Source organism: Centropristis striata, chromosome 8 (assembly GCF_030273125.1).
Source record: "Centropristis striata isolate RG_2023a ecotype Rhode Island chromosome 8, C.striata_1.0, whole genome shotgun sequence".
NCBI classification, from domain to species: Eukaryota; Metazoa; Chordata; class Actinopteri; order Perciformes; family Serranidae; genus Centropristis; species Centropristis striata.
Window position 1 is genome coordinate 30,249,849 of NC_081524.1, and position 16,864 is coordinate 30,266,712.

Genomic DNA, 16,864 nt, shown 5'->3' on the forward strand with positions numbered 1-16,864 from the left:
AATGTAACATATTTTAAGAATATCACACAGGACCACTGCACTAAGGAACCCTTGCAAAGACCCTCCCATGTGTTTACATGCCTCCCTTTGTTTTCCACATCTCACTTCACAGCCATTTTCATTATCTCTACAGGCTTATGCTATTTTCCTGTCCTGATATCCCCTAACAATGACAATATCTCCTCTCACACTGTCTTCTAAAGCTTTGCTTCATATTTGATCATGTTGTTTTCAGCGATTTTGTTTTGTTTCATGTGGCGCCCCCACAGTTGCTGGGAAATGTTTTTTCATAGGGAGCTGCCTCTTGAATAAACCACATATGATGTAAGCAGTGGGGATGTTTACATCCAACTTCAGACCTCATGTGTCCACATTTCACACAGAACCACCAGAAACATGAATAACAGGCTATGCATGGATGATTCGACAAAAATACTCGTTTCTGAACTTGTAAACAGCTCCTCCTCAGCCCACCTGCTCCCATCATCCGAACACTTTCATTTTTAACCTAATAATGATTTGACAGAAATGAGTGATGGTAAAAAGACAATAAATAACATGCTTGCCTGGATGCGTGATGTTGGATCCTCTCAGAAGGATGCGCGTCAGTCGGTGAAGCACAAAGGGTCGTTCCGTGGCGCTGCTGGTGCTCCGGCGGTGGCAGCCTCCGCTCTGATGTTTGGATGTCTGCTGGAGGAGAGCTGCGTGCACACTGAGGACACACGCGATTGGACAAGAAACGAGACCACTGACAGTGCATGCACAATATGACGACCATCCCAAGTGTGTTACATAACGCGCGAACCATTACTTAACCACTTAGTCCCCTCCATCATATAGAGCTGAAGGCTTTGCTGACATGTTTACATTAAAAATCTGTCATATGATCGACAGACTATTTACATGTCTGTCAATGTATCATGCACATCTAAATACGTCACACACGCCTCGATACATTATTCATCAATGCGTATTCTAATATATGAATATGAGCTGATATTTTCAGTTCTTACATGGATTTGTAAAATAGGCTATAATTTCCTGGCAATTAGGGCGAGTCACATTATAAGGATGCCAGCTGAATGCACAGCATGAAATATAGGCCTGGCAAAGACTGAACACATGCGTGTTCACAGAAGGTGTGTGTGCAGATATGTGCAGTGTGTTGACGTCCTCTCGGTGTAACAGTGAGTTTGCTCTCCATGGTGCTGAAATAATCATGGAGGTGGGCGCTGCTCCTGTCCCAATTTAGATCCATTTTCAGCGCTTTAAATATCAGTTTATCGCATTGGCTGGCAGCAGCACCAACACATTCTGTAATGTCAAGACAGCATGTTAGTCTGAGCAACTGCGTCATTGACTCAAGTAGAGAAATTAGTACCCGACTGACAGTCATATGGTGCCAGGAATAAAATGATGTCACGTATCTCTATAACATAACCTATAGGTTGTGTGTTTGTCATTACAAGTGGGTCAGACTGGGCTCTGAAGAAGCACTGGACACTGGGTGGTACTGGATCAAATGTTAGCATGTGACTTCTGATCAGCACTGTCTTCTTATCACTGAGGCCCTCTGCTGGAGCAAGATAAAGTCAGCTGGCTGACAGTTGGGCTACAGGTTAACACAACTTTATGGATTCATATAAAGATCCACATTACCAGTGGCGAAGGATTTATTCAGATTATTTACTTAAGTAAAAGTCATACCTTTACCTACAAGTAAAGGTTCTGCATTGAAAATGTCACTTAAGCAAATGTACTTTGAGTGATTGTGCAGTCAAGTGTCCCCTGCGACTGTTATACTATAATACAGTTATGGTACACTGATACTAGTGGATTTTTAGGGGGAAATAGCAGGTCAACAGTAGACGCCACATCGAAGTGGTGTACTGTACCATCTAAAAAAGCTGCAGCTCAGCACTGTATAAACTTGTTCTAGTTATGGTTCTGTATTACAGATGAATTGATTGATAAATTAATTAAAATGATTAAAGTGTATAAGGGTTTAGAACATTATGATATGAAGTATATTCCCATTATGTGTCATAAATTGGTGCAGCAATTTTTGTGATCTTTTTTTAATGAGAATTGATCAAAAATGGTCACTAATCCCTCCAGAATGATACATAAATACACCGGACACCATAGAAAAATCCATGCTATGACTTGGTTTCAAATACTTTAGAAACATTGATATTCGCTGGAAACTATTAAAATATTATAGGACAATCGAACCTTGTAGCGCACTTTAAAACTCCAAAAGATAGGTAGGCTAAATAGACTTACAGATGAGATGAGTTAGGTGTGGAAATCCAGAGTGAATTGTGTTACTGACCAGGTGTAGGCCTATCACACAATGGGGTGGAGCTCCCCTAAAAGACATCCGATCGGAAACAGTGCAATGTCCTACATAAATATTGATATTTTGAAAAATTAATTCAAAAATCTTCATGCACACCTTCATGCCATGCGCAAGCCACATATGAAATCTTAGGTCAGTCTGACTAACGGTCAGCGGGATATGCCCTAGGCACACACATACACACACACAGACACTTCTTGCTTTTATAGATAGATTGGATGACAAGCTCTTTTGTTCTGCAAACTGCTGGAGAGCCATACAACTTCTGAATGCTCTAGGTCTCTTGTTTGTGGTTGTAAAGTTTCATGAGGCTGTGATTGTCCTAGGGGTCACAGCAGGTCATTTTTTGGCAGTGAGGTCAAGTTTCAAGAAATTCTCTCACTGCAATTAAAAGCTACTATGGGGATTAACATCATCACAACTAATACATTTAGGCTTATTTAATCCACAAGAGGCTGAGCTTTCCAGTGATACCCAATTCATAGAATTCCAAGACTGTTTTGGGACCCCAGTATACAGAAATATTCAGATAAAATAAGTGACAATAACACATTTTAATCAGCATAAAGTGGGCATGTCTGCAAAGAGGAGACTTGTAGAACCCATTTTAATTCAGACATCTTGAGGTCAGAGGTCAAGGGACCAAAATGGCTGTACAGTATATATCTTTTAGTTTCATGTGATACCAATATCTTCTCTGTCGGGCTGGTAAGGGGATCACCAACTGATTGTCTGGTTTGTGAAAATAGTGAGAAATGTTGTCACAATTATTCAGAGCCCAAAGTAACAAAGTGAAGTAAAGTGGTAAATGTTAAATTGGGTGCACTTATGTAGCGCTTTTATCCAAAGTGCTTTATACTACACACTTGGGAATTCATTCACACATCGATGAACGCAGCATTGGGAACAATTTGGGGTTCAGTTTCTTGCTCAAGGATACTTCGACATGTAGGCTGCCATGGTCGGGGATCGAACCACTAACCTTCCAATCAGAAGATGACCCGCTCTACCAACTGAGCCACAGGCGCAAAAGTGTTTTGACCTGAGTCCAAAAGTCCAAAACCTCAACATTTTTACAAATTATTATTACAATTAATGAAAGAAGCAGCAAATCTTTGTAACATTTGTGAAGCTCAAAACATGACATGTTTTTACAGGAAACGTTATGTAAATGAGCAAAACGGTTTCTATTCATTTTCTGTCAATAATCAAATGTTTTCTGTGTGCAAATCTTCATTTGCAAAGTAACTTGTAACTGTAGCTGTCAGCTAAATGTATTGCAGTAAGACTGCAATCTTCCTGTAGTGGAAAGAAAGTGTGAAGGATACTTTAAATTCAGACCCAGGGCAAACTTTAAACTATCTAACTATTTTATCTATTGAAACTGCAATGGTTAAATTGGTTGATTTTCACTGGGTTCCTGTACGATGGTATTCTTTTTTTTAAAAAAGCACTAATTAAATAATAAACAGAATACAATAGTATGAGGTTATTGGAAACAAACTGATTGATAAAGTCATGACATTTTAATGATAGGATAAAATACCTGTGACAAAAAGTTTGTAGATCTATAAAATAAATGTCTTTTTTTTCCTCTTTTCTTTAGTTTTCTTTTCTTTTAAACCCTTTGAGATGACAATAAATCAACTCTTTATTAGAGCTTCTATTTGTATATTAAACTGACGTGTTTCTATTGCTATAAAAAAAATCTAACGTTTGAGTACGTAAGTGAAAGCTGTTTAGACTAATTAATAAGGTTAAACAAATTTGAACTGCACTCAAAAAAATCCTAATAAACATGAAACAATGTTTTTAAGTAAAATGTAACTGAAATATACAAAATCTAAATTTAAATAAACAAAAATAAATAAACATAATGTGAATGTACTTAGTATAAACTGAATGTAAACAAATTGAATAAACTTTATGACTGATCACGTAAGGCAGCTATGTGCATCACACTCCTGCACAGTAGGTGGCGGTAGTGCAGGAAGGGGTAGAGAAAGACCGACGTTACCCCTGGGATTTGATAGGGGAAACCCCGCCACCTAACGGCCGTATACATGTCGGCCGTGTACGCAGGAAGGAACATGGACATGAACCTAGTCAACGAGCGGGACTGCTACACTATCAAGTAACAGCATTTTGGTACGTTTTTCAACCATTTTCCATCCGTTGTGTGACACTACGGTGATGTTATTTGATATGTACATCGAATTAAAACGCGTTTGATAATTTACTTAAGCGAATATGATGGTTTTGTTGTATAAGGTGTTGGTGAATTTAGGTTAGCACATATATGCGCTAGCTGCCTCGTGTCCTGCTAGCGAACGCTAATGCTAGCTAAGTAGCAGCTATGGTGTTAACCGCGAGCTAGCAGCTATGGCAGCTACAGCCAGTAGTCATGGTTGTTGTGGAAATATATCTGAGGAGAGGAAGGAAAATACATTGGACACTGCTTTAATTTACTGCCGCTCGGGCTGATCTCCACATTATGGCGTCATCGATTAGCATCTGCTACCTGTATGAATATTCATTCACTTGTCAGATGACTGGTTTTATTCTTATTATTCATCATTGTAATGACTTTCTTTAATTTGTATTAATAAAACAATAACTTTTATTTTTTTAAATGAATGTTAATTGTTTTTATGAATAAAAACAATCATAAAAATAATATATTTATTCTTTAATAATACCTTGTCTATGATTAAAACATTTAGAATTTGGAAGAATATGTATGATTGATTTTAGGTATTTTCTTTTAATGCCACAATTACCTATTAAGAAATTAAACATTAAAAAACTAAAATCATGATTGAAATAGCTATTTCTTTAATTTACATATTGATATTGCATTTGGTCCTGCATTATTTTTTGTACATTACCGTATGTACTTTTGCCGTAAAGCTAAGGCTTTATACACCCACCCACACTCAAAAAAAAAACTTTGGCCACAAAATTTCCATCCATTTGAATGACATAGTTTTAATATAAATAAACTAACAAACTTGATGTGAAGCAAGTAGTAAGATTGATGAAATGGTACGAATAAACTCAAAATGACTGCATTAATTTTCACTGTTGGGTTTGGGCAAAAAAAATTGACTTTAAATTGAATGCATAAACTATACACTACTGTATAGTGGAAGCACATTGAGTTTATTAGTATTATTACATAAGTCTTATTACCTGCTTCACATTCATTTTATTAGTTTATTTACATTAGACCTATGTAACTGAAAGGGATGGAAATTTCCTTAATTCTGGCCAAAACATTTTTTGGAGTGCGCGCACACACACACACACACACACACACCTCTGCAGCTGGGTTGAAACTAACATTGTTGTTTTCCGTTACTTTCAGATACAACATTACAGGGCTATATCAACAGAAGCTAACATTTTGAAAGGGCAACCTCTGTTTGGGTGAGTATATGTAGTAACCTTAACTATTCTTAACATAGCAGCGCTGCCCCGCTGCTGAATGAATACAAGGAAATACTGAGATAGTTATAAACAGTGCGGAGATGTCTTTAATTGGAGATATTTAATATTCCTTCTTTTGCAGAGGGACAACATTGAGCTGAAGAGAGACTATCATTAAAGCTCTGTGTCTACTTCAATGAGGACAGCAACAAAATAGTCAAGGAATACTTGGTAAGTGATAACATTTTACTGTAACATTGTACTGTTAACGTTCAGTATTTATCTTGCATTGTTTTCTTTATTTTATGGTTTATTTCATATTTCATTTCATATTTTTTCCACCATTGGAACAGTGAAGAAGCTAAGAGGGTGACTGCACAGACCACCATGGGGATTTCTGTAATTCGCCCAGAAGGTGCTGAAGAAGAGGATGAGTCAGAGGATGTTGGAGTGTTCATTGAGGATGTGGAACTGCTTAGCAACCTGAAGAGCATCTCCCTTGGGTATGCCATACTTTTTGGCCTAACTTACACACTCAACCAGAGTTATCTCCAAGAACTCAAATATACATTTGGGTTGGCTCAAATGTTTTTATCAAATATACATTTGAGTTCTTCCAAAAAGTCCTGATGTCCCTGGATGGCAACAAACTGTCTCCAAAGGTCCCAACACTCAAGATTAAGATGCTCCAGTAAGGACTCACAAGGACAAGGAAGTGGACTGCTTAGCAACCTGAAGAACATCTCCCTTGGGGTATGCCATACTAGCCTGATTTACACACTCAAAGTCAAAAAGTTAGGTTTCTTATTGTTGCTTTCCTTCCAATAGTACATTACTGTCAGTTTGGAAATGTTTTTATTATAAAATAGCTGAATGATATTGTTACATTTAGGTGTAATCAGGTTAATGGTGTCTTTCATTCTGTCATCTTTAAATGCTACCAAGTGCTGGCTCAAGTTTCTTAACTACGGTCAGTTTGGAAACTTAACGATGTTTACAAATGTAATGTTCTTAAAAGTTTTAAGGTGTTTAATTTATTTATTTTCTACATTTGACTTTTTGAATTGTTTTGTTTGGGCAGAGTTGAAAAATCTCCCAGTCAAACAAAAAAATATAAATACTTCTCTGCAGATGGGATATAGGCTTCAACAAATTATCTCAGGTCAGCAAGTTATTCAGAAATTATAGCCTCAATTCTTCATCTTGTTATTTACAGATGTGACTAGGCCTAATTGTGGCTGTTATTGGTACTTGATTACATTTCATTGCATTAATTCAGTACTACGGCACAGATTTATTTTTTGTACCTCTGGCTGAAGTTGCTGTTACACTGAGTGGCTGTTCAGTCTTGCTGAGATCTATAATATTTTTGGCATGAGTCTTTTCGCATTATTGTCTTCAGATGGTCAGAAATGGTGTACATGCATGCTTGTTCCCATTCCCTATCAGTTTGACAATTGGTGTCTGAATTGTTAATATATTATTAAACAGGTGGCAGTTTTAGGATGAACTCCTCTGTCATGTCCTATGTGCAGACACGTGGGAGGTACAGATACACACCAGTAGCCTCTTGCTTAATTGTACTTTTTTGTTTTTACATATTACCCATCAATGTTACACATAAATGAATGCCAGTCATATTCAAGCCATTGACAAATGAGTTAACGCAATCCTGATTAAGCCCATCAGCTCCACGTAACTATGTCCCAGTATAGAAGTGTTATGAAGCTCATGTCATCCGTTGACATTGGTGCACAGGAAGCGATTTGTTTCTCGTTTTCTGTCTTTTTATTTCAGTCTTGAGGTAAAACAAATCACTTCCTGATGTGGGCCAATGCGCTGATGTCAACGGACGACACAAGATTCCAAACACTGCTATACTGGGACATACAGTTATGTGGAGTTGATGGGCTTAATCAGGATTGTGTCAACTAATTTGTCAAGTTTGGGAACTGTAGACTTCAATGTAAGTGACATTCATGTATATTATGTTATGTTACTATGTTATATAGTGTGAATGTCTAAAGATGTTTTAATGTCTAATTTTAAACTGTATTCTGTGGCCCCAATTTGGTGCTTAATATTAATAAAGAAACTTTTTCTTAACTACTTGCGTATGAGATGCTTGAATAAACACATAAGGTTTATGTAAAATTTACCTTTATATGTGATACTCAATAATCTTATAAGGTTTATGTAAAATTATACATAAACTAAAGTAAATTTACACATTAAGTTTATGTAGAAATTTTCATGAATGTTATTTAATTTTTTTATATTACTTTTAAATGAAAGAAAAACATTGCACTTAATTTGACCTTTTACATTCAACTTATGTAACAAAATTTACATGTAATTAAATTAAATAAAGTCCACGTTTTTGGCTTAATTATTTTGTTGAGTGTGGGGATTTAGACTACCCGGATTTTCCCACAGGACATGAATGCAGCATTTGTCCTCGTTTCTTTATAAATGGGACATCGGGTTGTAATAATTGACAACGTCCACTAGAGGTCACTAGTGTTATTTAAAACAAGTTAGATGCGTTTCAATGACTGAACAGCAAATGTTTTGGGTTTATTGGTTACATTTAAATGCACGAGACCTCTGCCTTCAATTTATTGAACCATTTTTGTTTTTATCTCCTCTACGAATAACCCAACACTAAACGAAAAGCTTAAAAATGTTTCCTGCGTGTTATATTATTAATTCGATAGAATTGAGGAAAATCTCCCACTACGCACAACGTGTGAAGCTGCAAAATTGATGATCACCGCATGCACACGTTGTTTCTGCTTATCTGTGCGTAAAATCTAATCTGATCTGACGTGTCCTTGAAAGCTTTAGACTCTTAAAGACGTTGTGATAAGAAGCACTATAAATCTGTTTTAGTTTTTCTGAAGGCTGTGTGGACCCCTATCTGCTTTGGTCAACTTTATAACCTCAATATTAACGGAAGTAGCTCTCAGACATGTGTAGGCTACGTTAAGTTTGATCTGTGTCTAAAATAAGTATTTGTGGAAGGAGCAAAATGAGTTTAATTTGATCGTAGCTTGATTATTGTCATAATTTAAGGTCCTGGTCCTGTCATCCAAAACAAAGTGTCTCTGTGGACAGTGCAGTTAAGTTGAGCAGCTGTCTGTTAAACTTCCTCACATCGTGTGTGTATCTTGTGGCGGTCCGTTGGCTCTAGTGCGCGTCTCTTTGGAGGTCTGTGACATGAAATTGTTTGGGAAGCCCTGCACTGAGCGACCATGTGGGCGTGTTTCTCTCGGCCCAACAGTCTCCGCTCTTGTGTGGAGTCCAGAGCGCAAAACGCACTTCTTCTGGTGCGACCGGAGTGCGCAAAAGTAGCAGTTCTCCGACCCTGACGCGCACACCATCTCCGTCTCCGGCGGCCCCCTCGAATCCAACTCCACTGAGCGGGAAAAAATAATTTCCTTAACATCTCCCGGTGACTCTTCCAGCCATGGACGCATCTCGACTCGTAACGCTATATCTGGGCCTGCTGCTTGCTTTCCTTGGGAATATACCGTGTTTCCAGTCTGCTGCTATCATCTCTCCCTCTGCGCCGAGGAGAAACAGAGGAGCCCGGATCTCGCATCGGGACGGACAAAGGTCATCCAAAATCCTAAAAGACATCTTCGCGTCCACGCACCCCATCGCGGGCCATCACAAAGAAGACCTAAAGGACGCTATTGTGCCGCATGAATACATGCTCTCTATATACAGGACATACTCGGCTGCAGAGAAGCTCGGACTAAACGCAAGCTTTTTCCGCTCCTCTAAATCTGCCAACACCATAACAAGTTTTGTGGACAGAGGAACAGGTTGGTTTGAGCCCGCTGCCAGCTCCATCAGCTCATTCTTGCATAATTCTGTGGCACAGTTTGTCCTCAACTGACTGCTTAAATATTCCCCTCTTGTACTACTTAAAAATGTGGCTTAAACTAGAGTTATGCATTAAAAACAATAACTTTTACGCACGTTTTAGCTCAGGCAAAAATAGTGCACGATTGCACTTTTATGCGCAGAAAATGGTAATAAATCATAAAAACAAGTATTAAACAAAAATAAATACTAGAAAGCTGCAGGGTTATATGTTATTCGTGAGCAGTTGTGGTTGTATTCAGGTTTATTTGCCGCACAGCTGCCGAAACATGTAACTTTTTCCGAGTATTAACTTATATTACACTTAAATTAACCTCTGGGTAACACGACAGTAAAACACTAATTAAGGCGCTCTCTAAATGAAGGCTGTAAATCACTGTCAGTGCAGGCTGCAGCAAAAACTACTCTGCTCCCACGTGAAAACAGGAAACTTTTTTCCCTACTTATTTGAGGTGGTTGTTTTATTTCCAATTAATTAAATTATTCTCTGTGAAATAAGCCCGGACATTTCGAATTAAATCTGAGGTTTAAACTCATATTAAAAAGTCAAATCTGTAGCCATTAGGGTGCCCAGTTTGGCCAACTTGTGCTGACAAAGAGAGCTGGGGGCCGCGGCAGAGCGGGTCGGTGTGAGAAGCAGGTGTTTGGGTCAGTTAACATGTGTAACCAAGTGATTGGACTGGCCTGCGAGGACAAACACAATCTGATATACACAAACACATCCAGCACACACAAGGGGACATAAGCCAAGTTAATCTTTGCAGGAGAAATAAAAGCTATCTTTGTTTGCGGTCCCTCTGGTCTGAGACTGCGCACTGCAAAAAATATCCATCATTACGGCTCATTTAGACCAGTCTGCTGCTTAAATCATATTATCTTCAACTGAACTTATTTCCAATGCAAACAAACTTTTGTTCAAGACTTATGTTCAGTGAAATGTATTTTATTATAATATTGTATACTTGTTTGTTTAAAAAACGAACTGAATTGAAAATAGGTGGTGTTTTCTCACACAAATGCTCATTTTCAGATAAAACAGGAAGTTTTAAGAATGGATATGAAGCTAAAAGGCTCATCCGTGCGGCCACTTCTTGCAGTGTGAACTGATTTGATAGGAAAAACGCCTCACTTTCTCCTGTGATTTTGATGTGATGTGTCACTGGCTCTGACCCCGAGCTGGACCCTCTGAGAGCTGCTTGGCATCGAACGGCTGATTGGAGTATTTGAACTCGGTGATCTAATTGAGTGTTCATGTCATAACATATCAAACACTGTCTATTCTCCCATAATGACCCAGCTCGGCCACGATGGGCACATCACCAAAAAACGACGAGGGGGGAAAAATGAAAGAGCACTTCCTCCTCTGTGAAGTGGTTCGTATTTTTTTTTTTTTTTTACTGCGGAACCTCCCTTTGAGACCGCCACTTTAATTACGGAAAATTATTTTTCTTCCCCGTTCTTTCAGCTCAAGCGCTTTTGGTTTCTTTTGGGATTTCATCCCAGCATCCCCAAAGTGTTGCATTGCATTAACCTGCAGAATGAACCTCAGCTGGGAGTTTTTTCGTTATTTAAATCGCCCTCCATCAGGAGAGAAATACACACGGGGGGCCAGCTTTTGACGCGTAAAGTAACAGGTTTTTACGTCTTTTACGCATTATTCATCCATGCAGGGACAGGGTTTTTTACTGAGTGCACCCATGATCTACGGCTTCTTTGGCTTTCACACTTTTGTAGATAAAATGAAATTTGGTTATAAAACCAGACAGGGTGTTTCCCTGCAGGTCAGAAAAGGCAAGATCAGAAAAGAATAACCCGAATCTGAAAATTAGTTTTGGCACTTGGGGTAACTCATTAAAGCGCAGATGGTGCAGCCCGGTCTCTCTCTCTCTCTCTCTCTCTCTCTCTCTCTCTCTCTCTCTCTCTCTCTCTCTCTCTCTCTCTCTCTCTCTCTCTCTCTCTCTCTAAACAGAGGGATAGATGACAAAAACATGTTTTGCATTTGTTCGGATACAAGCAACAAGGTCAAACTAAAGTGCACAGGATGCAGTTTTAACCGAGTAATAAAGTCCACCGCATTCTCCCCCAATTATCCACCGTCAGTCATCTTACGCGTAATGGAAAAAATTGGCTTTTTACATAATAATGAAATTAAGAAAACGCTCTAATTTTTTTTTAACTGTCAACACGAATATCTCTCAATTATTCCAGCAGTCACTCCGTGCAGGCGCGTTTAAAGCGGAATGTTGTCGTTGGCAGGATGAGATGAAATATAAGAGGGGAAGTGCTTTAATGAGGAAGTTGGGAATTCAGAACTGTTAATTATTTGGTGAACTTGTATTCGATTTGTTTGAGGTCTTATAAAAAAAAAAAGGATCTTAATTCAGACCATACGCGCAAAGTCACTGAAACGAGCACAAGGTTCCAATCTGCTTTTACTGTTTGACTCGGCAGGGTTCACGGAGGGAAACTGACAACTACATTCACATATCTCCTCAGAACTACTTTTACAAATGATATCACAGAGGTGTTTTCATACAGGCACGTCATTTTATTTTATTTAAAAAAAACAACATTTAGATTCAAATAGAGACAATCATTCGAGGCAACTGGTTTTTATTTTATAAGAAAGAAAAAAAATAATCACAGATTATTCCTCTCTTAGTCCCGCATTTACTTTTAAAACTTCGTGTTTTAATATTATAACATTTGAAATAAATCATATGACAATATATCATAATTACAAACGTAAAAAAGCATATTTTAAGAATTTTCTTGAATTCAATCACGTTAATTCTGGACAAATTCTGCCCCTCATTCTGCATTTAGTCCATCAAAATGTCGGGGGAAATATTTAAAAACCAAGAAAATGTCTGCTTCCATACTTTAATAAGCTGCAGCTTGACATGCATGATAACATGCATTAATCATTCTAATCCTAAATATATTCCTTAAAAACACAGAAAATACTCGAATCTTTATTAGTTAAATGCAGGTATTTAATGTGTTTTAAAACGCGTTTACATGCATTGTTCCACAGTGTTACATACAGTTTCTCCGCTTCGCCTTGGTGGAATATTTGCAGGCCTCCTGGGTCTCCAGCAGGGAATAATGCATTAATTGTGTATTGTTCAGTTGAGTGTACAGTATGTCGCCTTTGGTCCGTTGTGTCTGGCAGCACCCAGGGGCCTTCACATCACTAGGCCCCTTGTTTTTTTTTTCTTTCTTTGCCTTACAACTCTGCAAGAGTTCTGAAAAAAAGGAAAGAAAAAAAACTAACCACATTTGTGATGTTCTGACTGCTGCTTAGATTTAAGACTGTAAAGGATGGAAAGTTTACTTCCACTCTGTCAAAGAGCTGGAAATTATTAATCAAGCTGTCATCAAGTTTAATGAAAGCAGAACTATTTTCATTAAAACATGCTGACTTTGATTAAAAGTGGCGTGGCATTTAAATTTCGCCAGAATTTATAGGATTATTGTCACTGTAACATCAAAAACGAACTGTGGTTATTGGATGCATATATTATATATAATTATTATATATACATATATATATTTGAACATGTGAGATAAGCTTCATTCTTTATATGACAAGAACACATGATTAAAAATTGCTCATGTGCAATAAATTTGCATGAAATGCATATATATATATATATATATATATATGCAATATTATAGAAGAAACCTTAAAGCAGTTTCAACTATCAAATATTTTATCAAGATAATTCTGTTGGAATGTAATCAAATCAAAGTAAATAAGAGGGAAAATAATGGTTATAGTAAATATATATAATAATATATATAAAAATATCACCAATAATAAACGTGGTGTTAACTGTGAGTTTTTTCATTCTCATTCAACATCAAGACTTGTCAGCTGCAGTTTGTTTAATGCAGGTTCAGGGTGGACATTTGAAAAACAAGAGAGAGAGAGAGAGAGAGAGAGAGAGAGAGAGAGAGAGAGAGAAGGCCTCTGTGGAAGAATGTGAGCCCCCTCCTCCCCCCTCCATCCCTCTGAACACTGTACACCCTAAGTGAATCTGACTGCAATTATTTTCTTCTTTTATCCTTGCAGACGATCTTTTGCACTCTCCTCTGCGAAGACAAAAGTATCTGTTTGATGTCTCAACCCTTTCAGACAAAGAGGAGCTGGTCGGGGCGGAATTAAGGATATTTAGGAGAGCGCCCGGGGATTTGCAGACTTCCCTGCAGACGACGGGCCTCTACGACATCCAGCTCTACCCCTGCCGCTCTGACAGACTCCTGGACTCCAGGTCCCTGGACCCTCTGGACTCCACCAAGGCCGGCTGGGAAGTTTTGGACGCATGGGAAATGTTTAAAGCACACCAGCATCACTATCATCACCCCCATCACCACTATCACCATCACTATCAGCAGGGGAACCAGCTTTGCTTCCAGCTCCGCGTCACTCTGCGCAAAACCAACACCGAGGTGGACCTGAGGCAGCTGGGGCTGGACAGGAGCACCCGGTCCCAGCAGGAGAAGGCCATCCTGGTGGCCTACACGCGCTCCAAGAAGAGGGAGAACCTGTTCAACGAGATGGAGGAGAAGATCAAGTCGCGGAGGTCGGTGGGGGAGAAGGAGGAGGCGGTGGTGGTGGTGGGGAAGGCGGCGGAGGGGGAGGAGGGGGTGTCACTGAGGGGGGTGAGAGGCGAGGGGCCGCGGCGGCGGAGGAGGACCGCGCTCAGCAACCGGCACGGGAAGAGGCACGGGAAGAAATCCAAATCCAGGTGCAGCAAAAAGGCGCTACATGTGAACTTCAAAGAGCTGGGCTGGGACGACTGGATCATCGCGCCTCTGGATTACGAGGCGTACCACTGCGAGGGGGTGTGCGACTTCCCCCTGAGGTCGCACCTCGAGCCGACCAACCACGCCATCATACAGACGCTCATGAACTCCATGGACCCCAACAGCACCCCGCCCAGCTGCTGCGTCCCCACCAAACTCAGCCCCATCAGCATCCTGTACATAGACTCAGGCAACAACGTGGTGTACAAACAGTACGAGGACATGGTGGTGGAGCAGTGTGGGTGCAGGTAGCGCTCATTATAATAAACTTTAAAAGACAGATCAAAGATGATGGGTCCCAGGTTTTTGAAAGTCCTCACAGGTCTGGAATGCTTTTACGCATGACGCGCCGATTCAAAAGGGATGCACACAAAAGGCGGTTCCTGCTATTTATTCAGACTCACGATAATTCACACTCTCTGCCTTAACGCCTTTTATTCCCATCCACGCAACAAGTCATCAAACAGGCTTTTGTTTCCCAGAGATGGAGACGTGTCCATATGGCACAAGGAAATGGGTACGCGGCGAGTTGGGAGCCTATTACTGAGTCAGACTGTGCACCTGTTCGTGCCGAGGCCAGAGGACAGTGCCTGTCAGCGCTTTATTGTTGCGAGCTGTGCCGTGTGATCCTGCCAGCCCAGGCCGGACTCTTTTGGGTATGTGCATCCAGGCCGTAATTGCCACCGTCCAGCTGGAGTCATTACAGGCCCGAGCAAAGTGCCTGTTTTCCAAATAAAAGGGGGTGAATGTCTAATCTACCAAACACACATACACAGAATGGTCTGAGGAGAGGAGATAAGATGGTGGTAATGCCTTCAAGAGATTTTTGCCTTATTGGAGACCAGTTTAGAAGGAGAGGCGTCGTGGACAGAAAGGACACAAATCCAGACTTGTGCCTGACCGGGGCCCTGTTGTAAAAAAGAAAGAAAGAAAGAAAGAAAGAATGAAAGAAAGCACACATTACTGAGGCGAACTTTTTGCTCAAAAGTCTGCATCTTTACGAAATGCACTTCCGCAACTGACTGCGCCAAGGACACGCAGTCAGCGACAGAGTTTGTCTTCTCTGATGACGAAAATATAAGAAAAAGAAAAAAAGACTCGCAAACGAGACGATATTTAAATGCACATTAGCTTTGAATGCACTGCTGTTCATTATTATTTTCTTGAGCTGTAAATATTTGTACAGTGGAAAACTTTACAAAGTGCAACGAATGAAGAAATGAGAAAACGTCATTTCTTTGTAAATATACAAAATGCACTCAAATCGGTATAATTTCTATTCTATAATTATTTTATTATTTGTGATGTACAGAGTTTCATGATAATCATATATTTCTTACATTGATAAGAGTAATTTAAGGTGTATTCGATATTGTTCCTGCAGAGGGTGGAAAATACCATTATTAATGTCTACCTCATAATTGCATATAGGATCTGAGTTTTGAGGTGCATTCAGTTAGAGTGTAAAGAGCTTTTACAATGATATATAAGATCATTTATATACATATATTACTGGATAATATTCCACACCATTACTGTACAAATAAAATTCAAAACAAAGTCCAACAGTCTGGTACTTCTGATGATTAATGCATTGATTTCATTTATTTTTAAGTGTTTTTAAAAGAGTCTGACCTCCCTAAAAACAATAAAAACGTTTCTTTATGAGGGAATTAGAGGCAGAGAAGTTGTCCTTTTATTAGTGTCTTAATTAAATGTTTAAAAAAAAAAATATATATATATATACAGGCCTGAATTACTTTCTATAGTCAAATTATGAAGCCTTTAACCATGCATGCTTGACAAAAACATATATTTCTTTCTTCCTGGATGATTTGATATGCTTAAATTACAAACACATCTCAGAAAACATATGCTTCAACAGCACACTGAATTTTCTTTAAATGGAAAAATACAATATTGTGGCAATTTCAGATGACATAGTTATAGATACTTTCTAAGATCATACCACCATATTGATATTTAAGATACTGGGTCCCTAAACGACAGTAAGATTGTTAGTTATGTAGTTAATACCATCTGGGGAAAACAACAATGTATTACTATTTTAGGAAAGTTACAGCTTTGCATTTGTATATTGTTTAGAAAAGAAAGAAAACAAGGATAAAGAATAAAAGAATAAACACCTGAGATATGACCGAAAAAAGTGTGTATGAGGGGTTTAAAGGGGAGTACCACCTAAATGAAGAATTCTGGTATGTTATTACCATGGAAAGTTAACTAAATATCTGTGAACATGAGCCAGAAAACTCTTAGTTTGTGATGTCAGAAGGTAAAAAGTTTGGAGCTGCTTCATAGACAATGAATGGCAAGGTTTGTTTTCTGTTTTATACTCAAATAAGCTTTATG

General features: G+C 38.9%; 1 protein-coding gene and 1 long non-coding RNA gene across 4 annotated transcripts; both read left to right on the forward strand.

Moving 5' to 3' along the window:
- The first annotated feature begins 4,391 nt into the window (after nucleotides 1–4,391).
- On the forward strand, nucleotides 4,392–7,900 carry LOC131976472 (uncharacterized). 2 transcript variants are annotated; one of them, XR_009394801.1, is made up of 4 exons: nucleotides 4,392–4,510; nucleotides 5,730–5,791; nucleotides 5,934–6,022; nucleotides 6,145–7,900. It is a non-coding gene; the product is annotated as an uncharacterized LOC131976472 (long non-coding RNA). The 2 variants fall into 2 exon arrangements; XR_009394802.1 differs by having other exon boundaries at nucleotides 4,445–4,552.
- Nucleotides 7,901–8,979: 1,079 nt separating this feature from the next.
- On the forward strand, nucleotides 8,980–16,181 carry gdf6a (growth differentiation factor 6a). 2 transcript variants are annotated; one of them, XM_059339503.1, is made up of 2 exons: nucleotides 8,980–9,621; nucleotides 13,824–16,181. In XM_059339503.1, exons 1-2 carry the CDS (start codon nucleotides 9,261–9,263, stop codon nucleotides 14,744–14,746), a joined length of 1,284 nt encoding a protein of 427 aa, XP_059195486.1. In that variant the 5' UTR covers nucleotides 8,980–9,260; the 3' UTR covers nucleotides 14,747–16,181. The 2 variants fall into 2 exon arrangements, with proteins under 2 accessions (XP_059195486.1, XP_059195485.1); XM_059339502.1 differs by having other exon boundaries at nucleotides 8,981–9,621; nucleotides 13,761–16,181.
- The last annotated feature ends 683 nt before the right edge of the window (nucleotides 16,182–16,864 follow it).

Bases quoted from the DNA above. Each gene is read 5' to 3' on its own strand.
- gdf6a (XM_059339502.1), top strand. From the start codon at position 9,261: ATGGACGCATCTCGACTCGTAACGCTATATCTGGGCCTGCTGCTTGCT. The intron at 9,622-13,760 runs GTTGGTTTGAGC...TTATCCTTGCAG, and splicing joins TTTTGTGGACAGAGGAACAG to ACGATCTTTTGCACTCTCCT.